This window comes from Mizuhopecten yessoensis, unplaced genomic scaffold (assembly GCF_002113885.1).
Source record: "Mizuhopecten yessoensis strain PY_sf001 unplaced genomic scaffold, ASM211388v2 scaffold6723, whole genome shotgun sequence".
NCBI lineage: Eukaryota > Metazoa > Mollusca > Bivalvia > Pectinida > Pectinidae > Mizuhopecten > Mizuhopecten yessoensis.
The window spans coordinates 15,462-37,778 of NW_018406692.1; the positions used below are offsets into that span (position 1 = coordinate 15,462).

General features: G+C 34.3%; 1 protein-coding gene across 4 annotated transcripts; it reads right to left on the reverse strand.

Annotated features, from left to right (window-relative positions):
* Positions 1-4,052: 4,052 nt before the first annotated feature.
* Positions 4,053-22,317, reverse strand: LOC110452569. 4 transcript variants are annotated; one of them, XM_021501176.1, is made up of 17 exons: positions 22,194-22,283; positions 17,944-18,211; positions 16,298-16,445; positions 15,743-15,945; positions 14,364-14,502; positions 13,297-13,460; positions 12,674-12,814; positions 11,621-11,764; positions 10,880-11,023; positions 10,167-10,310; positions 9,477-9,626; positions 8,592-8,735; positions 8,156-8,323; positions 7,434-7,538; positions 6,771-6,851; positions 6,289-6,358; positions 4,053-5,931 (listed from the first exon to the last, which is right to left on the reverse strand). In XM_021501176.1, the coding sequence occupies exons 3-17, from the start codon at positions 16,426-16,428 to the stop codon at positions 5,349-5,351; spliced, it is 2,511 nt and encodes an 836-aa protein (XP_021356851.1). In that variant the 5' UTR covers positions 16,429-16,445; positions 17,944-18,211; positions 22,194-22,283; the 3' UTR covers positions 4,053-5,348. The 4 variants fall into 4 exon arrangements, with proteins under 4 accessions (XP_021356851.1, XP_021356850.1, XP_021356852.1 ...); XM_021501175.1 differs by lacking the exon at positions 17,944-18,211 and having other exon boundaries at positions 22,194-22,317; XM_021501177.1 differs by lacking the exons at positions 10,880-11,023; positions 17,944-18,211 and having other exon boundaries at positions 22,194-22,317.

Genomic DNA, 22,317 nt, shown 5'->3' on the forward strand with positions numbered 1-22,317 from the left:
TATACATCATATTACAAGAAGATAGAATTGATATACTATAATTGAAAATATAGCTATAATATAAAACCAATAGTCCCCTCGGCTAAAGGCAGCCGAAGGCAGCAATTAAGCTGAGAGCATCGCGGAAAAGGAACGCTGATGTAGAGGATCTATTCCGTTACTTATAGATACATACATGTTAATTTCATGTACACGTACTACGTAACTGGTACCGCACATGTTTTTTTTTATTTTGTGTTATTTAGAGCTAGTAAAATATCACCTTTCAATTGAAAAGAAACGTATATGATTTTATAGTCAGATCATTGAGTGCATATAACTTTGTGCTTTTAATTTTATCTAAATTTTGTTGTTAAAAGTATAAGTTAATATACGTGTAGATTGGTGTACTGCATTTCACCTCTACTAGCAGTGTTACTAACAGTATGCAATTAGCACCTGACGTAAGAAGGTCACAATTAGTCGTGTGTTTTGTTTACATTGTGTACATTGACGATGCTAGTATTCTTGTTAATATATAAATATATGATAAATATATTTGTTATTATTTTGCCATCTTTTTTAGTATGGATAGCCTCTATACGCAAATGAAACTGAATTAACAAACAACATGTATGCATATGTATAATATGTCGGAAGGATTTGGTTTGGTTTTCTAAATTTTGGTTAACATCCTATTACAACAGCTAAGGTCATTTAAGGATGTGCCACCATGTGTGTTGTGTATGGGTGTATTTGTGTACGTGTGCTGGAGGCGGGGTTTGTTGTTATTACCTCCCTTATGATTTTGCGGATCCGATTCCAACTTTATAATTCGATCTCACTGAATTACCATACCGAAGGCATCCAATACGGCATTCCGCCCGGTCACATTATACTGAAAACGGGTAAACCAGTTGCTGCCTTTACCCCAAATGTCGAACGTTAAGCAGAGAATAACAACTACCGTTTTCAATGACAGAACCTATTGCCTTCCTTACCTTTGGCGAACATTCAACATTAAAGCTAAAAGTGAGGTATAGGCAAACAACGCGCGAAGAATGAAAATGCAGTTTATCAGTAGAGAGAAATATAAAATTTTGAAATTTTGCAATGAGTGCAGCAGATTTATTTTGGTCGTTTTGTGTCTCAAAATAGAGGGCAAAAAAGCAAATCCCCAATTCTGCAGGGGGGTCGCTCATTAGTCGCCTCATAGGTAACAGCAGGTGTATTCTTTTCTCGATCGCCGACCTGCAGAGGTGATGCCAAAAGGAATATATTTTGCATATAGGATATTATATTTTTCCTTTAACTTAAAAAGGCCTGTTTTTCGCATTTCGTCTCTCCTTTTATGTTATCTTAATACCGAAATCATGACGTAAAGCATGACGTCATACATAATTTTGTGACGAACTGTTTTACTGGATATCATATTTGTTATTCTATTTTCCATCATATTTTCATATCACGTTTCAATGAATACTATAACAAACCCAATCTTGTACATGTATAACTTAATTTCAAGTAGTTAAATAATGTACATAGAAATGAATTAAAAATAAAATATATTTTAGAATGCCATATTACATGTTGGGAATCAAGGTCTATCGTCTACACTTGTAGTTAGTTTAGACACTGGCAACGTAGTATTTAAGCTGTCGATATATGTTACATACTGTATGTGAAAATGCGCCTTCGTGAACTGTGTCTCTATTTCCTGTGCTTTTGAAGGTCTATCAAATTTTAATTAGTACGTTGACTATGTATCAATATCTTTGTTAATTTTTATGCTGTTATCACACGATGTATGACATCTATCTTAGTACAATGTGGTATATATATTAGGGTTGTCAAACCGGTCAAATTTTGTAAACCGGTTACTCGAACAATTTTCCGATCGAGTAATCGTTTAATCGGTCAATTTGGTAAGCAAATAATTAATAATGACATTGCGCTATAGTTTAAGCAAATGTTCTATTCAAAACGCATTTGCACCGCAAACATACATGTATATATAAATCAACATGATAGTGTACTCGCGTGTTTCAAGCTAAACGCAGCAAATAGCTTCATGTCACCTCAGTACGGTAGGTATATTTCATGGACAACAAATGTCGGAATACAGTAAGACGTGATTCAATTACAGTTATCTCTACTCGAAACCATACGCAATAATATTGTTCTTTAGAACAAAATTTGGCCGACAAACGTTTAAATACATGCTTGCTCATTCAGATTCAGGGTACTCTTCAGATTAGCTTTACATCTCGCATGTGAAAGCGAGTTCTACCTCTAAAAGTTGATTCGTTTTAAAATATTTTCAGCATTTTTATAGTGTTTGTCAATCTTTATCAATGTTTACAATAGAGTATAAAACAACACTAACATGTCAGACTGAACACTGTTTTAATTACTAACCTGTCCGATTTTTGTCGCATCTAAAGGTCTAAGCCAGAGAAACAGGGGGTTTCCCAAAGGGGACAATAAATGTCCGATCATTGCTTTTGGTAACCGGTTTGTGGTTTTTTTCCAAACGAGTAACCGGTTCACCGTTGACAATCCTAATATATATATATAATTATATGCATGTGCCATTTGTTCGTTGTTATAACATGTTGTTATTACCAACGGGTACGTACTATCATGATTACAATGTATATACAAAGCATTAAATGCTTTTGATATGTTAATAAAATAAACTTGTAAATTCCTGTTTTTATCTCTATTAAAATGAATTTAAGATTGAATTAAATGTCATAAGGACTGTTCAAACTAATAAATAGTAACATAATTCATAGTATTCGGGTGACAGGTTTAACTAGAATCTAATAAAAGCAGCATCTGTAGGGTAACACAAAGTAATTGTTCTCAAATGTATTGCCCATTTCTCTTCATCCGTTTGAAAGGCTAGTGTCGAAATTCTCTGATTGTTTCAAAATTCAGCAAATCTACACATATTTAACCTAATGGAAAATGATGACTTAAGTCGTGTTCAAATTGATGAGTCTTCAGGATAGTACCTAATGGTTTCATATGGATCAAATAACCTTCAGTACAATAATAATTACATTTGAATTTGTATTTCTAAATTTTAAAATGTTCATTTTAAAACTGAAATATAGAGGAAAAGAACCAATAATATCGGTGTCGCCATTTATAATTAAACAATATTTCAGGTTAATTATATTTGAATGTAAGTGAAATCAGTTGAATAATAAGCTCATTGTTTCCCTCTTCTCAGGGAAACACTCTGTAACTATATGTTAACAGCATCGTAAAGACAACAGTGGTAAGATTGTCTCCTTCATCGTTTGAATATTTAATAGAAGGATAGAGGAAACCTAAAAAGACAATATACACATCCTTACTACAATATACTTTTTTTGAAACAGACCTTATTAATGCAATCAATCACGCGAAAAATACGCACGGCCTTGTTAAAACCATTGTCAACTTACCAGGCTCTGGGGCGAACATTCAAGTAGACCTTCGCAGATACTGCTTAATTGTTTTTAGGTTACATGAACCACTCGCGCGCTCATCTAATGATTGAGTGAACAAGAAGTGGAAAGATGAGAGCAAATAAAGAAAGCCTTAGGTAGCAGAGTACAGTAGAAACGGCTTGACCCTAAAAATAAAGGGCATGTCTCGGATAAACAAAACATGGATAGCGGATTCATCTTGCACAACACACCTACATATATGTATATTTATAAACTACATTTTGAATATGCTTTCTTAGAAGAGTGATTGCCCCAGATTTGGGACTTGTGAAAACCATGGTTACCACATCAAAAAACGCCAAAAAGTGCAAACAAACATGATTTTTAACCCAAAATTTGACCCACGCAAGTAGTATTTTTTTCTTCTTAAAACCTGTCTTAAATTAAATATCACCTACTCGGTCGCAGAAACTCACGTTTTAGCATAGGTCGTCAAACTGGATTTTTCACAATATTTACACATGTGCTGTGTACAAAAATAGACTACATGAAAAGCTAGCTTTTGTTGTGTAGACACAGATTCGTAAATGGCCAAAAATGTAGTCTCAAGCCAAATTCGATTTTTAAAAAAAATGAGAATCCCACATAGTCCAATTCATCATGCATATGTAATTTTAGAGCTGTTTTTTTTAAAGTTTTTATACATGTAATATTACAGGGGTTATTCATTGTACAAAAATATCACCTATGGCCATCGTACGCTACTGTACACTGCTACCTAAAGGAAGTGACGTTGATAGGTATGATAAGAATTCCTGCATGCAAAGCAGGTGTTATGTGCTCAGGTTGTCTCATGTCACAGTCACGTCCGACTGGTTTGGTCACATTCCACAGAACACGTGTACATTTACACTGGACAAAGTTACGTAACCAACAGGTCACAAAGGTAAATTTACAACAGAACGAACTCAAGTACTAAAACATATAAATGGGTTACATATAGTTCACAATAGTTCGAAAGTTTTTTCTCTTGAGTAACGGTACATCTTTAAGGAACATTTTCATGGAGCGTGAAACTGTTAGTTTGCTCAGCATGACCTCAGCATATTGTTTTGTTATGTTGAATTTCCATTTATATAATATAAACGTTATCTATTTTACAACAATTATGAAACAAGTTATTTTAACTTACATCAATCACTCTTGTTAGAACGTATATAAGAACCAGGGGATCTTAATGTGGGACGAAACTGAATTACCTGGAGAAAACCCATGTAGTCGGGAACATACCTTTTCAAGTCCGATCGGGCTATCGAACCCCTGCCGCTTGGTAAAAGATGAGTGTGTTATCCACTGCGCCACCCGACAACCCCAGTTTCCATTGATCAAAATGAATAGAGACTACAGAAAATATCTTTAGCTTTGAAATATCGACTGCAATATTAGTTCCCCGAGACATGGTGTATTACCCGAGTCAAACATTAGGGAAATTGGCCTGGTTGAGGAGGACCAGAAAGTTGCTGTATAAACATTCCATACTGTTTTTTCATGAAACCGATACAAGAGGCACATGCATTTCTTAAAATCAATTTTCTAATCGTATAATTCTTAAATACCTACATGTATTGATAGCCATATCAACTTTTTAATATCATAAGCGCTGTTGACTCGAGACCGATTACAACTGAGTGGGGTGAGGGCAGAACATTTTCAGATAAACATACACCTGCTAGAGGATTTACCCCCTTGATAACAATATCAGTATAACAATGAAATATAGTTTTAACGAATAGCTTAAATTGAGAGTGAATAAAGCAGAGGTCATGAAATGCGAAATACAACTAGGAAGTATACATGTACGTTCAACTAGTTATAACACTGTAATACAAAACCCAAACATTGTATAGTGATATTGAAAAGGTTCCACTAAAGAGGACATTCTGATGAATTTCGATGTCCGGATATGTCGTCATCAGTTTCGTTAGCAATTAATTCCTTTGATCCATTTAGAACGCCGTACCCGTCCTCTGTTGTGGGCTGTATATGATCGTATGGATTTTCAGTTTCATGATCAGTTGATAATTTGTTCATGTCAGAAAATGTATTGTAGATACCGGGTGTCATTTCTGAACCGCTACACAAGCTATAGTCATCACGTGTAGCAGCATTACTCGCAGACGGGTTACACCGGGTGTAGCCATCACCCGTTACATTCGTCGACGGGAAAGGGAGTCTGCCTTCCATATCAATGTATCCGGTTGATTTAGAACTTAGAACCTCTGTGTAATGATTCACGTTGTCTCTGTTAGTTTTCACTTGTCTATGTTCTAATGTTTCAGCCTTGGTTGCTATGTTAGCGTAAGCAGGTTCGTTTGCGGCACTGACTTCCATATATGGATTCTCAATGAAGGGCGCATTAGTATCGTATGTATTATTGAGAAAAACCTGTAATCCGTCACCTGCTGAGAGACCGTTTGAATTCCATGTTTTGAAATATTTTTTTCGTTTTCAACAAGTGGAAACAATATGATATTAAAATAATAAATGAAAGTGAATGAAACATGTATAATCAAATAGCAGCTGATAATTTCTTTTGATTGTTTTGTCAAAAGCTTGATAATGTAATTTAAAATATATCTAATTACAATTAATTTACTGTGCATTATAACGTATTCTCAATAAGTAAAGCTATTATTCCTGTTTTATTTGGTCATCAAATGTTTTACCTTTTTCATGGCTATGGTAGCAAGCTCTTTTGTGTAGTAATTCAACAGTTTGTAGTTATGTGATTGTTTCGAAAATGGTAAGTGATATATCTTGTGATAAAGATAAAATGTATATTAATTCACTTTTACATGTGTAATACCTTTTGAATATAAAAACAGTTACCGCAGCTCCGATTACCAATAGAGCAATGACAATCGTCAAAACGAGCGCTGGAAGAAAACAAAAACATTCATGTACATGTATAGTAGCAGCTTATTTATATAAAGATATAAACGGCGCATCTCTGACATACTCCTGTAACATATACATGTAGTCTATATTCAAATCCACCATGTCATACCAAATAGAAAACGAACTGTTTCAATGTGTGCGGATATCAAAAACATAATGCATTATATCATCTTCTTATCAAAATATAACAACAAAGGAATATCAATATTTCATCCAAAGGAATACTAACAAGACAGCTATATTTATCAATGAAAGTATTCAAATATCTTTGTATTGGCAATTTTATCACCTTGCCCGCAATTTTGATAAGTTGTGCATCGTCATGTACAGATTTATAAATTAGTCCGTTGTATTTATGATTTCGAGACGGCTTTGCAACACTTAACTTACCAGTACGGGATGGTGTAAGGTGTTCGGGCGACAGTGTTCCTAATGGGAAATCTTTGCACGGTATATTATCAGTGTTGTCACCTAAACAAAAATGCCACCGACAAAAAGTGTAGTCTAACACATTTTGGCAAGTAACTCATGCAGTTTATAATTTAAGACAGTATATTTTATAAAAAAAAATCATTATTTCGTCAATAGATATAATCAAAATAGATTACAATATGTCTAAAACATTATAAAACGCATGCACAAATCTGAATGAAGTAGCTCTTTGGAAAGACAAGCATCTAATCTATGTGATATGTCTTTTCCCTGAAAATTTGCACATTCTGATGTGTAAGAATATTATTATCTAACAACTGAAAACTAACGATGCTTTCAATGAATGTATCTTTTTGGCCAGGGATAATAACTTTATCTATTTAGGGTAACATCCGGTCTGTGAGTTACTGATTATCACAAGATAAATAATTGTAATACTTAAATTTGTGCACGTTAACTAATTACATCTAAACTCTGTATAATGATAATATCAGGAAAAGCGAATATTGGACGTTGAATAACAAAAGTCCATACGGACCATAATGTTTTTCATGTTTTGTTTGTACATGTAATATGCTTCATATATCAAGTGTTATCAATAATCTGTTTTAATCAACATACGTTCATGTATGCACACAAAATTAAGTCTTTCATAGCAGCTGATGTTGTAATATCGATCTCCCATCCTTGCTAACTGGCACAAAGTATCATTCTTGTTTGGCATTTCTGAAAGAAACAAACACATTTGATGATGCACAATAATATAGATTTATCACATAATAGGCCTGTTATCCAGTGAATTCGCCCCTGTAATATTTTTAAATATGTCACTAGTTTAATATACCCTGGAGAGTTTTTCATTGGCTGTGCTAGTCCGAAATCGATTGTGACGTCATAATATGGACAATGATATGACGTCATAAATTGTGAATGTCGAAACAGAATGGTTGTCTCCGTTTGATTAAGCCCTCTACATTTTGGCTTTAAAACCTGTCAAATATGTAAGTTTTATGATTTCAGTGATAAAAAGTATCTTAAATTTGTTTTCATTTCATGTGAGCTTTTATGAAACTCGCCAAGGCTCGCAAAAATAAAAAATCCTAAGACTCGTTTCATAAAATCTCATATGAAATGAAAACTAATTTAAGATCCTATATGTACTAGTTTAATATTTATCTTTACTTTACATGTATATACATACATGTTGTGTAATACGTTTTACATTAATGCCTTCCTGTGTTAACGTTGACACATTTTCACTGTATGTTATACATAATTAATTCAAATAGAAGATCCTAGACGTATTTCACGACACAATAATGTATAATGTATATTGTTCTTACCTGACATGGTCTGTATCCAAATGTCTTCTATATTATCCCTGCAGTTTTCAAACACCATTTGAAAGTCGTTCCATGTGGCAAAACTCCCGTTTACTTCATTAGCACAATGCGTTTGAGCTTGGTTGTACTCCAATTCCAGTTGGATAAAGTCAGCTTGCAGCTTGTTAACTGTGCGGACATTTACATCATATACTGGTAAATTTATCATATCCAGTCTACTCGGGTTGGTTCGTTTTTTCAACATTGAATAACCATTTTTATCTTTAAATAAAAGTTTGCTTCGAAATAAGTAAATTTGTCTAATATTTGAAATAGATTTAAATGATTAAACATTTAGAAAAATAAGCTGTACAGTAAGTGAGATAGGACGTACATAATATTGAATGATTAACCATTAACACTGTTTATTTATGAAATCACACACAAATCAAATTACCGGAAAAGCAACTTTTGGCACCAACATGCCATAAAGTAAATCCTTGCTCAGCCCATAGACATCTGTTTGAATCGGTTTCTAACCGACACCCCAAGTTACTTTGACATTCTCTCGATGTCGCACACATGTCGTTGTATGGTTTCTCTGTTAAATATACCAGGCCGAAAACATAGAAAAGATAAAACCTCACAGACCTAAACATTATTAACGTATAATATTTGTTTGGATATGATAGCTATCTCATCCCCACCATTCTTACCTGATATGAAGCTACCACAAAATTATGTCTCAATACGGACGCAATTTGTTAGGGGTGTCAATATTTCTATATCCAATGTACAGAAATTCCTAAATGTACAAGTAAACAGGTAATGATTGAACAATGGTATAGTGACCGATTTTCATTTTATAATTTTGTTTTTGTCTTTGTAAAATATTGTATTGGCGGTGACGTCATATTTTTGAAAAATATTTTTCTATTACACCAATGACATCCTTTGGTCAATTTTTCACACAATTGATGACTTTTGATTAAAAACAAAGCTAGGTGGTTATAAATTATAACATGTTGTGAGTTCATTTTGAAGTTTATAATATGATTAGCTAATAAAAGGGAAAATAGCAATTTTGATTGTGATGTTTGTACTCAGAGCTTAATTCAACATTTACACATAATTTATTAAGTGTTCATTATGTCAATTCGCTATAAAGGAACTGGCTATATTCATATCAGATAGTCAAATTAGATGGACACCCGTTTCCTGTCCACAGACATGTTACCATAACTATCATATTTTAAGGTTGATGTATTTTAAATGGTATGTTTTAATATTGAGATAGATATTGGAGTATAGCTGTTATCGATTTTATATTTTCTTTACTGACTGGTTTGACATGCAGACGTTACAGGATTCCAAAACATGCGTCCTTCGTCATAACATCGACATATGCTGTTGTTGAACTGTTGATTGCACACAAGGTTACTTCCACAGCTGTCAGTCATGTAAGCATAGCATGTCTCGTTGTATAGAGATTCTGAAATAAGTGATTTGTTCTTAACTAATTTCCTATCAAAGTCGAGTAGTTACCTTTTGAGAAAATGTAATTAATCAATTTCCTACATGTGTATACAAACTGGGCATTGCTCCTGTTTGATACTGAGTCACTAAACACTTGTTGTTGTTTCAATTAATTTAATATATGAACCAGATTAAACAATGACAATTTATTCCATCTTTATTCATCGTAATTGAATTCCGACAACTTGTTTTGTTACTCAAGTAGTTTAGTACACTTCTCTACAGACTTGACGCTATACGTGCAAAATCATAATTAAGTATTATATAGGAATTGACTGGCGTTTGGTCTTCCAGTATGGCATTATTTACCCTTACAAATGGTTATATCTGTTATACATTTACTGAAATGTATTACATGACCTCGTTGACATATTCATTAAATCATATGGTAACATATAGCGATATAGATATGTTCTATAACTAATGTAAATTATAGATAGTCAGTGTCCAATCTCACCTTCTTACCTGACTAAGTATCTACTTGAAACGAACTTACTTTGTTCACATTTCGTCTGTCTGTCGTCCCAAAACATGTCGTGTAAACACAAACACTTGCTTGGATCACCGTATGTGTTACAAACCAGTGTACTAGCACAATTGTCCGGTATGCCAGGTCGACATGGCTCATCATATCCTGATTCTGAAACAGAAATGCATTAAAGGTACATGACTAACAACCATAGTTTTGTCAGATGACGTCACACGGGTAAACTGTAATTGACTTGATTTTATGAAAGAGACACATCGTATTTTTCGTCCAGTCACGTGTTTTTTTATTGTTAATAAAATAACTGTTATATGTATATGAAGCATATGATGACAAGAGAACATCATTGTTTAGCTTATATATATTGTATCTAACGTCAGAAAATCAAACAGCTATTATTTGTATTTCATATCAATATGGAAGTACATATCTACAAACAAATTTCTTATAACAAAAATTTAACAATTATTATATTGTTGAAATTGCTAGCGCTAGGGGTTTGTTAACGTCATTTTAATCTTGTAACAGAAGATTGATCTAATACCTTTACTTGAATTTCATTAAAACATGTTCTTAAAGGGTAAAGATCTTCAAATCATGCATTCACCAAGTAATGATATTTATTTTGTGTTATTTATAACTGCAATAACAGAACGTAAAATATCATTTTAAGTCAACACGTGTTTTATCACCGATTATTTATCTATTTGAAAGAAACTTACTTTGTTCACATTTCGTCTGTCTGTCGTCCCAAAACATGTCGTGTAAACATAAGCACTTGCTTGCATTACCATATGTATTACAAACGAGTGTACTTGCACAATTGTCCGGTATGCCAGGTCGACATGGCTCATTATAGCCCGATTCTGAAATAGACATGCATTATCTTCGCAGTCTCTACTGCAATAATTTAGGCATATTATTAACAACAATAGTTTTGTAAGATGACATCACACAAGTAAACTGGGATTGACTTGATTTCATGAAAGATACATACGATATTTTTCGTCCACTCATGTGATTTCGTTTAATAATAAATAACTGTTACTGTATATGAATATGAAGCATATGATGATAAGTGAACATCATTGTTTAGCTTATACACATCGTATCTTAACGTCAAAAGAACAAACATCTCTCACTTACATTTCATAACAATATGCAAGTACAATTGTACAAACAAATATCTTTTAACAAGATAACACATATTACATGTTTGAAATCGTGTGCGTTTGGGGTTTATTAATGTCATTTTTATCTTGTTACAAAAGATTGATCTAATACCTTTACTTGAATTTCACTAAAATATGTCCTTAAAGGCTTAAAGATCTCCAAATCATAAATTCACCAATAAGTGATATTTATTTTGTATTAACCATAACTGCAATGGCAGAACGTTAAAGATTATTTTATGTCCACTCTTGTTTTATTATCGATTATTTATCTATTTGAAAGAAACTTACTTAGTTTACATTTCGTCTGTCTGTCGTCCCAAAACATGTCGTGTAAACACAAACACTTGCTTGTATTACCGTATGTGTTACAAACGAGTGTACTTGCACAATTGTCCGGTATCCCAGGTCGACATGACGCATTGTATCCCGATTCTGAAATATCAAGGTAGCAGTATACAGTAGAGGGCTGTGGCCATGGGTGATATTTTTGTTAAATGGCTAACCCCTGTATAATGATATGTAAAAAAAAATATAAAAATAAAACTGTACTAAAATTGGTATGACCATGATGAAGTGGGCTATGTGAGCTTCACATTTGTAAAAAAAAAAATTTTTTTGGTTTGAGACTAAAATTTTTGCCATAATCCGAAAGGGTGACTAGTCATGAAAAGCTAGCTTTACAGAAGGTAAAATATTGACAACAGCACACGACGCAAAATTGCAAAAAATCAAGTTTTACATCTTTACTGGGACCCAGATAATTCTGCAACCAGGTAGGTAATCTTTAATTTCAGACGGGACTTAGGAAAAAAAAAATACTAGTTGCGGGGGTCAAATTTTGGGTCAAAAATAGCAATTTTTGGCATTTTTTGGTAATTTTTGATGTGGTAACCATGGTTTTCACACAAGTGACATACACTTCTCAGTACTTTATATGTATTGTAAATGTAATGCATTTTTCAAATATATATACAGGTATACATGTGTTGTGTAGGGTAAATCCGCTGTGTTTACATTTCCTCGATATGTGCCTTGTTTATCAGAGTCGGGCCATTTCTACTGTATACTGCTACCCAAGAATAAAGTTTTTCATCCTTTTAACAATGATTTATTGATATTAGTAGAAACGACTTCAGGATGTCATCACATATTTTGAAATTAATATATGTGCATAATTTAATTAATATTGATATTAAACTATATTTTGTGTATCGATTATCCTATAACACCTGTACAATAGCAAACTTACATGGACACATCATGCCCAATGTAACTCTGCACATAGGACTTTGTGTTATGGGATTATTTAATGGCATTTTTGCAGAAAGCCTTAATTCTTACTCATCTTGCAGGTCGACAGGGCACTGTCCCAGAACATGGTAGTCTCATCCAAACACTGACATAGTTGCCTCCGTTGTGACATGACACATACAGAGTTTCCTTCACACCGCTCCTCGGGCTTACATAATGACCCAAACGGTACTATGAGATAAAAAAAAAAAAAAAAAACTTTTAAAAACGTGGAAGACAATAAGAAATAAGCTGTCAACACAATATGCAACATTAAAAACTTAAACGACAGCATTTTAACCGAATTTGATGTATTGTAACATTGTGAAGCATTTTTGTCGCCTGTTTAAAACTATAAGCGATTGATGAAACAACACTCTGAGTTTGTAGTATTTGAAGTGATTTATTAAAAGCTATTTTCATCTGAAATAGAGAGACAAACGACACATTTACGACCATCAATAGTAAATGTGAAGAACCAAATCCGTTTCGTTATTGGAACACGGTTTCCCCACATTTATGAAATCAGCAATGCAATTACAGTTGAAATTCATTCATACTATTTACATGTATATACTTAATAATATGAAGGAAGGAACTGACATTACCAAGGTTAAAAAGTAGTGTTCCAAATTTAGGTAAATCATGTAGTGATAAGCATGCTGTATATTAACCTGGTGCCTCACAAACAACGCCTGCTGTGTAACTTTGAATACATATTGCGGCAAGTACTTCGCAATCGATTAGCTTATCCTTAGTACTGTCACAAGTCAACTTCACTCTCCAGGGCATGCCGTAACCTTGACCATAAAAAGCATTAAATTTTGTTATTCCGCCACTGTAAAGAAACAAAAAAGTAACTATAAACAAAGTTTAAGCTCCAATCATATAGCAAAAACATTAAAGTATAAAATAAGAAATTCTGAGAAAAATCGTTTGTTTAAATAATCAAAACAAGCAGTCTGTTTTTATTCACGTGCATTGTAAGTCTAATGCGAATCGAAATAGTTCCGTCCGTACCAAGTATATGAGTGGGACGTTCCGCTATTAATATACTCTGTGTTGAATTTGCATATACATAATAACCACTGATTTGATTTATATATATGTGTATAAGAAAATGTCCGGATATACATATACAAGCCGGGAGAAACACACACATATATGTCAGTAAAGTGATTTAACGGCAAACCGTACATAAAAGTTCGATACACAGAAAGCAAGGACAAAGGTTGCCTCACGTAAACCGCATTAAATCCAAGTGGAATTGAAGATCAAGGTACATATGATTATGGAAAGGTAGAAGAAAACAAGTCCAATTGTAAATAAATGTTCTTTCAGTTTTTGTATAACTCCTTAGCAAAACAATATTGATAAAGGATTTCAATGAACGGACATTTAATAAGCGTAGATAAACAATGGAGTTCGATGTTTAATGACCTTTAACAAGAAGTCTGCAACTGAATAAGAGAAGTTCTGAGGTGAAATAATCATGAAAACTTCAAAGCCGGAAATCGTTGGCATTTTCCGTAAATTCCTGATAGAAATATTTTCATTTCATTTCATTTCACCTCGTCGAGATGAGTTTCGATTGTGTTTTTGACAATGCCATTTATGTTTGAGAAATATGTCAATGACCGAACGGGAGTTGTTTATATGTTTTCGATACAATGTAAATATATTTTCGTAATATCTGAAATCAAATAAGTAAAAATTGCAAATATCGATTTTGTAAACGTACTTGAAACCAAGTTGCTTGCACACAACCCTCGCTTCGTTTGTTCCCCAACCGTTTTGGCAAATGGAAAGCCAATTGTTTCCTCTGAATATTTCTACCCTTCCTTCGAACGCATCTTTTCCATTCATCAGTCTGATATCATCTAAAAACATAAAAGAGCATATACTAATTCAAAGTACAAAAACATTGAACGTAGTTTAAGAAAAACAGCATGTGAGTTATTGCTTTGTCTAACGATCTAATACAGATTCTTCCTTCTTTACTTCATACAAGTTAAAAATGAAACGTGCATATTTTGAGATGTTATCATTAAAAAAAATGCCTTTTTATACTTGTTACCGAAAAGTTTAAATCAATGTACATAGAACATATAAAGGCCACATATAAACAACGTACAACACAAGCATGCATATATGACACTTCATTACTATGTGTGATTATTTTACGCCACAAAGCGTAGGAGGCACGGTAGTCTAGTGTTAGGACGCCGAGCTCGTGACCGAAGGGTTGCGAGTTCGAGTCAAGGCACGGCACTGTGTTGTATCTTTGAGCAAGATACTTAACTCCGTTTGTTCCAGTCTACTCAGCTGTAAATGAGTACGTGGTTGGGCAGTGCTAGAAATGTAGAATGCTAGCTGTGAGCGCCGAAATGGCAGCACCGGCTGTATGCTCCCCATGGAGTTGAGAAAGACATTGGCTGGTTGCAAAGGCCCTATAACCACGGATAATAATTGGTGAACCCCTTTGAGACGGTATATAAGAACCTCGAATTATAATTATTATTTGACTCTTTCTGTGCATTATCAGTCCAGGATGGCTGTAACCTTGTATCTGGAGTTAATTTTGGCTCGATGTAAACGACATACTTGTAAAGGAGTAAATTATCTGTCATATAGCAAATATTAATTTTAAGATTGAAAAGAACGTTCAAAGGCAACGTTCGTTTATGCTGTATTTTACATGTTTTGGAGCATATGATATAGGAATTTCTCTTTACTCCTAGTACGTACCACTGAGAGATCTTAAATGGAGGACAGTAACAATTACTTTCTTTGTATTCCTGCTTCGACATACCAAAAATAAACAAATACAAATAGTTGCTTCCTTCGTCGTGTTTCTGGCGATTACAAACAGCTTGGTAACTAAGCTTTTGTTAATACATTAACTTTCACCTACGAACTTTTCTAATCCACTCTGTTAACCCGTTAGGAAATATAGGGAAATCTACACTGGGATACAGTTATATTGCTGATATTTAATATGCTGTATTAACACATGGCGTTTGATAATAGTTAGAATAACATACCTGTGAAACAGCTAGTATTAAGAGAAGGCATGCTTTCATTAGGTTTGCATTTAATGAATATTTTATCATTTCTTACCTTTAGTTGGTAAAACAGGGGAGGGCGGGCGATCACACCATAAATTGATCTCCGAGTCATCGCGCCCTGCACAGTTTTTATATCTAGGTACATCAAATTGACAAGCACCAAGTCTTCTTTCCTGGCCATTACATATTAAATTGTCAACCAAAAATTTCTTGTCTCTTCGGTTGTACACCCTCCTACTGGTATAATTTCCAGTTCTGTAGTAATGAAAACAATTGGCTAATATTACACAATGGCATGTTTTCAGCTTAACTATTTCTTGTGAATGTTAATACAAATAAAAAGAATGGATAATGCTTTTCATAGTTTTCCTTGCTATATAGGACGATATGTGTACACAGTTATTTCAGAGTACGTGTATAGATAAACATGAATGTGCAAACAATAAAGTGGTGTCTTTTAAGTAGACATTAAACAGAAAATCAGGACAGAAAATATCTTTAAAGCTAAAATATATTCTAATACATGTCTCATAGAAAAGATACAGCTATTATTTTGCTTTTAATAAATGTGGAATAAGCAATCAAAAGAAATAGTGATAAATCTTACGCGAAACCCAGCTGTCGACAGGCAACAATGACGTTCTCTTTATGTTGCTTCCACCCATTGTCACAAACAGTGCCCCACCTGCCATTTTCATAGACCTCCAGGCGCCCCTTATACTCGATGATTCCATCCATTAGACGAATACTTCCATCTTAAATCGTTGAGGATTGAAGGAAGTATATTTGTAGATTTTGTTTTAGAACAAAACGTTAACGCACATATTAAAACAAAACAGGTATGCCAAGTGTCTCTTTTTTACAAAAAAAAAGGTTGGCATGCGATTGAATTAAAAGACAAAGGCGACACAACTAGCCTACTTCATACCTTGACTCATCTTATGCAAATGAATATCAGGATTCGATACGTAACTGATACAAAAAGAATCATTTTAATTTAAAAAAATGTTATACAACGATTAGTGGACATGTACATGTGAACAACCTAATGTTTTAGAAATGCTACCAGAAGGAGGCCAAATAAGTGTCATATCTACGGCTCATGGTGAATGTGACTCTAAATGCTGTTAACGATTGTAGAATTTTACTATGTCGCATAACCACGCGAAGATGGACTCCACGAAATTAAACCAAAACTGACTGCGAATGCAACAGGAAATACAATAGAAAGTCTATAACACTTCAGTTTTAACTAGAATGTATTCGGAAACAACGGGAAAATATTTATGATATGCTTTAGTAATATATGTAAATTTAAACCAAAATGTGAAAGCACCACAGCAAGGTTCTTTGAGAATTGTTAAAACTTGTGAAGCTATGTCGGTTGCCAGTTGTATTGTTGCAGTGGATTTCACGCAGCTCATCAACATGCCAAGTCTCGAAATAAAGCGATATAATGTTTCAGATCGTCAGCCGCCTTGCAATATACAACGCACCGAGAGCGTGTGTTCTAGGTATATATTTATATACAGATAGTGACAAACTCCATTTAGTGTTTGACCCGGAGTTAGACTCAGCTCAAGTGTATATATCCGACGACCCCGACCAGTGTACTTGTGATAGCTTATGATATGTTACTCATATGACAATGACGTGTTCATATGTAGTCGGGTTGGATAATCGACGAATAGAAACAAATGGTTATCCCTTTTCAATATATCAGTAGTTAATATAGTATCATTCAATGTCTTTAATCTAAAAACGTTAATGTTATTGCATATTGTTCAATCATAATTTAAACATTTACTCTATATTTTGAAACGATGATTATGTCTTGCAATGTTGATATTGCTACATTATCAAATGCGTTATAAAGATACACATATGACCTTTGGCAGACATTTTGTTGTGCAGTGAGGAATTCATCGATACAATATCCAATTAGGCCAAGCAGAATATGAAAGGTCATTAGTCAATCTCAAAGAGGCACGAAGAAAATTTTATATGAAAAAAGGACAGATAGGATTAAACTGTTGGAAAATTAAATATTATTAATGTTCAGTTTGTAACGAGAACCGCACTTGAATGTTGATTCCCTATTACACTAGACAGAATTAAAGACATAAGCCATTATATACACACAAACAAAATGTTTCTTTCTCTAATATTCAATTATGACCCTATGATATATGTAAAAATGATGGATGTTTACAAAATACACAATATTATACTGTTCATGTAGCTTATATGTACTCTTCCATCTTCTTCCACTGAATCGTTGATGATACTGTCAATCCGTAGCCACAGTCCACCTCTCACCAAACATTTCCATTTAATCACACAGATAACATATGTGGAGTAACCAAGGTCCAAAATGGTACAAGTACGTATGATGTTGGCAGACAGCTGTATCTGGACAGTCACTGTTTGACCCTCTGGTAATAGATGTTCTTCATAGACTTACACAGGACCAGCAGTTTATTGTCCTCATCAAACTAGAGTGACGACAGACCATAAAAAGCTACAATATACGTAGGACCTTATCAATTATCTATTATGCACATTAAGATGATAAAAGACAGTTAAAGTTAACTTTTTTTTATGAAATCTATGTACCACACATATACTAATGATAAATATTATATCTGAAAAGCAATAACTGTCAAATTTACCATAATCAAACTGAACACAACTACAGCTGTGGGATCGCACAACGTTACACGATGTGCGGTGTGCGCACGATGTGTGCACGGTGTGTGAACGATGTGTGCACGACGTGCGAACGCTACAAATTTGGGCGATCATATCTTGCGCACATTTGTGTGCACGATGGAGGAACGTTTCGCGATAATAATCGTGGTTGGTATAAACTGAGGAATGCCTTACCAATATATACAGTTTCGTGTTTAAACATATAAACCTTGATTTTTACGTATGTTTCTATATTCTACCTACACCTATAAACTTATCTTTATATCTATACTTTCTTAAATTTAGAAATTGTGTTTACGGTATTTTTTAAACGACCTTAACCGACACCTGTGAAATCACAACACAGTCCCGTATACAGTTAAACATAGCAACTAGCCGTCTGGACATTTACCTGGACGGTAGTTTTCCCCCACCCGGGGCGCTTACGTATTTCGTCGGGTAGGGCCAGGGTTGTGAAAACACAGGCGAAGGTGAGCTATAGGCAAACCGAATGCAAATAACAAATACTAAACCTCCAGCTGTGTTTTCATTACGGTCATACGGTATCGCATATCAGCTCTATGTGTCAGGTACAGGCCAGGTCAAACCCCGGTAACTTATCTAATTGTTATTTACATATTCTGTTACCTTGGCGCGAAACCCATTCTTGACAGTCTAACGGTCACTGTAATAGTGTGTTACACGCATTGTTAAACTGTACATAATCTTCATTACTGTGATGAGAAATTACAATGATGAATACAGTTTTCATTATTGCATACGAACTTTCCGTATTTTTTTCATTCCGTAATATTGATCTACAAATTGTACCCAATCGCACAGTTGTGCGGAGAGAAGCGCACAACGGGGCGAGCGATTGTTAAATCCCACAGTTGTGCGCACCATGTGTGGACGATATGCGGACGGTGTGTGAACGATGTATGCACGGTGTGCGCACGCTATTTTTGGTGCGTTGTGCGGTCACACAACTGTAACAGTGCCTTTTTTCCAGTCTTCTCAGCTGAGTAGGTGATTGGGTGGTGCTGGTATTGTAGAATGCTAGTTGTGAGTGCCGAAATGGCTGTATGCTCCCCAGGGAGTTGAAAAAGATATTGGCTGGTTGCAAAGGCCCTATAACCACGGATACTAATTTGTGAACCGCTTTGAGACAACCGACGAACTAGGTTGTGATAAATCGGTATATAATAACCTCGAATTATTATAATTAATATTATTTGTTTACGCTTCACATCAGCTGTTTGCGCATTCAAGTAGACGAGTACTTGTTGACCTGTATTGTTTGCTGCTTACAAAACTAACAAGTGATATGTGCATGCCCAACTAATATTTGTACCTGCATGAGTCTATCTCCATAGCAACAGTGCAGCATTTTAGTGTTTTTAGTAAATATGAGCAAATGGTCAGTATTGCATGTGACACAGTTGTTGTTTGTAAAAATAGTTTTTGAGTAAATGGTTCTGCCAAAATAGTATTAATCACGCATACCTATATTTATAATGTCATGATATCTATCGGGCTTTCAATGTTATTTTTTTTTTTACTTGTTAATTACAATTCGTTCCTGTTTCGTGTTTGCATTAACTGCCAATCAATACTGATTGATAACGTCTTCAGTCTTGTTATGGTAATCACGTATTCTACCGTCGCTCCATCACCATCTGAACAAAACTGGAATATCGAAATATCTATATGAGTATATTTCGAAATGCAATCAGTGCGTTCCGTCACTTTTATTGATGGCTTCATAAGTGTCAGTCTATAGTTTATGTTTAAAAAGTTTGAGTCAGCAGATATTTATTTCAAGTGTTACAGTGGTCAAACAATCNGTGCCTTTTTTCCAGTCTTCTCAGCTGAGTAGGTGATTGGGTGGTGCTGGTATTGTAGAATGCTAGTTGTGAGTGCCGAAATGGCTGTATGCTCCCCAGGGAGTTGAAAAAGATATTGGCTGGTTGCAAAGGCCCTATAACCACGGATACTAATTTGTGAACCGCTTTGAGACAACCGACGAACTAGGTTGTGATAAATCGGTATATAATAACCTCGAATTATTATAATTAATATTATTTGTTTACGCTTCACATCAGCTGTTTGCGCATTCAAGTAGACGAGTACTTGTTGACCTGTATTGTTTGCTGCTTACAAAACTAACAAGTGATATGTGCATGCCCAACTAACATTTGTACCTGCATGAGTCTATCTCCATAGCAACAGTGCAGCATTTTAGTGTTTTTAGTAAATATGAGCAAATGGTCAGTATTGCATGTGACACAGTTGTTGTTTGTAAAAATAGTTTTTGAGTAAATGGTTCTGCCAAAATAGTATTAATCACGCATACCTATATTTATAATGTCATGATATCTATCGGGCTTTCAATGTTTTTTTTTTTTTTACTTGTTAATTACAATTCGTTCCTGTTTCGTGTTTGCATTAACTGCCAATCAATACTGATTGATAACGTCTTCAGTCTTGTTATGGTAATCACGTATTCTACCGTCGCTCCATCACCATCTGAACAAAACTGGAATATCGAAATATCTATATGAGTATATTTCGAAATGCAATCAGTGCGTTCCGTCACTTTTATTGATGGCTTCATAAGTGTCAGTCTATAGTTTATGTTTAAAAAGTTTGAGTCAGCAGATATTTATTTCAAGTGTTACAGTGGTCAAACAATCCGCAGCATTAGCATTTCGTAATCCTGTCATTGACAGATCGTTTCCATTCTAGTTTTTGTAGGATTGTTGTAGAGCATCATAAATCAGGTGAGTAAATACAATGTATGTTCTTAATGATGAATCACTGTCATTTGACATTAGACCTTTCCTCGATTCATTATCCAGCATTAGAAAACTACTTTTGTTTTCGCTCGTCGATAATGATTTGTGATTTACATTGCTTTTAAACAATTTGTTTAAAGTGACATATGTGCTGATTAACATGCATTGGTTCCTTAGATTAAATGATAAAAAAATCACAGCATACTACAGGTCTGTATATATTGTTTATAACTGTATATCATTCCAGGTGTAATACAGTATACAAATTAGCTAGTATACCTGTAACTGATTAAAGTATGCAGCAGAAGCTATGAATACACCACCACAAAACAAAAGCAATACATGTACCGACCCTCAATGACCTGAAGAGGTGAAACTAGGTGCTCCGTCATGCCAATGAAGGATAGATTTATCTTAAAAGGCGTTAAACCACGTGGAAGATCTATCTTACAATATCGGTTATGTGGGAAATGTTGTTTATTGACGTTGGACAGTCCCAATCTTTCAACCGTCTGTAATATTAGCCTTTAATGTTTCGCTTTGATATGTTCATTAAAATATACTTGAAAACATCGTTTTCATTGCTTAAATAACTGCAACGCTGCTGGTAAAATATTATCAACACTGCCTTGTGTCATAGATCACAACATCTTTTAAGAAAGTACAAAGCAAGTTTTCAATTTAAATTATATTTTCTGTTTATATTTAATTTATTCTCGACAAAATGGGTAGCATTGAGCATACGTAGATGTTTTAAGTTCTATTTCTTTCTCACCTCTAACTACACAATTAATCATTACATTCGTATGATACTATAACATGCCGATAGTGACCTTTGAATTTGGATTATTGACCAGAAATGTGATATCTAAATTATCATACACATAGATATGTCAAAGGAAAATCCGTAATAGTTGAAACTGTTAAGGAAAACGAAGAACCATTTTATATACATTTTAGCAAAACTATGATTACCTCAACAGTTAAGATAATAAGTAAACATAGTGGTCATACCTGTTTGGGCTACAAGGTTTCCAAGCTGTACGAGGAAAGCGCAGTACATATGATACATCTTCAGTGATCAGCAGTTAGTGAATAAGCCAGTCAATGTTTTAACGGAAAATAGCCAGTAAGAAGC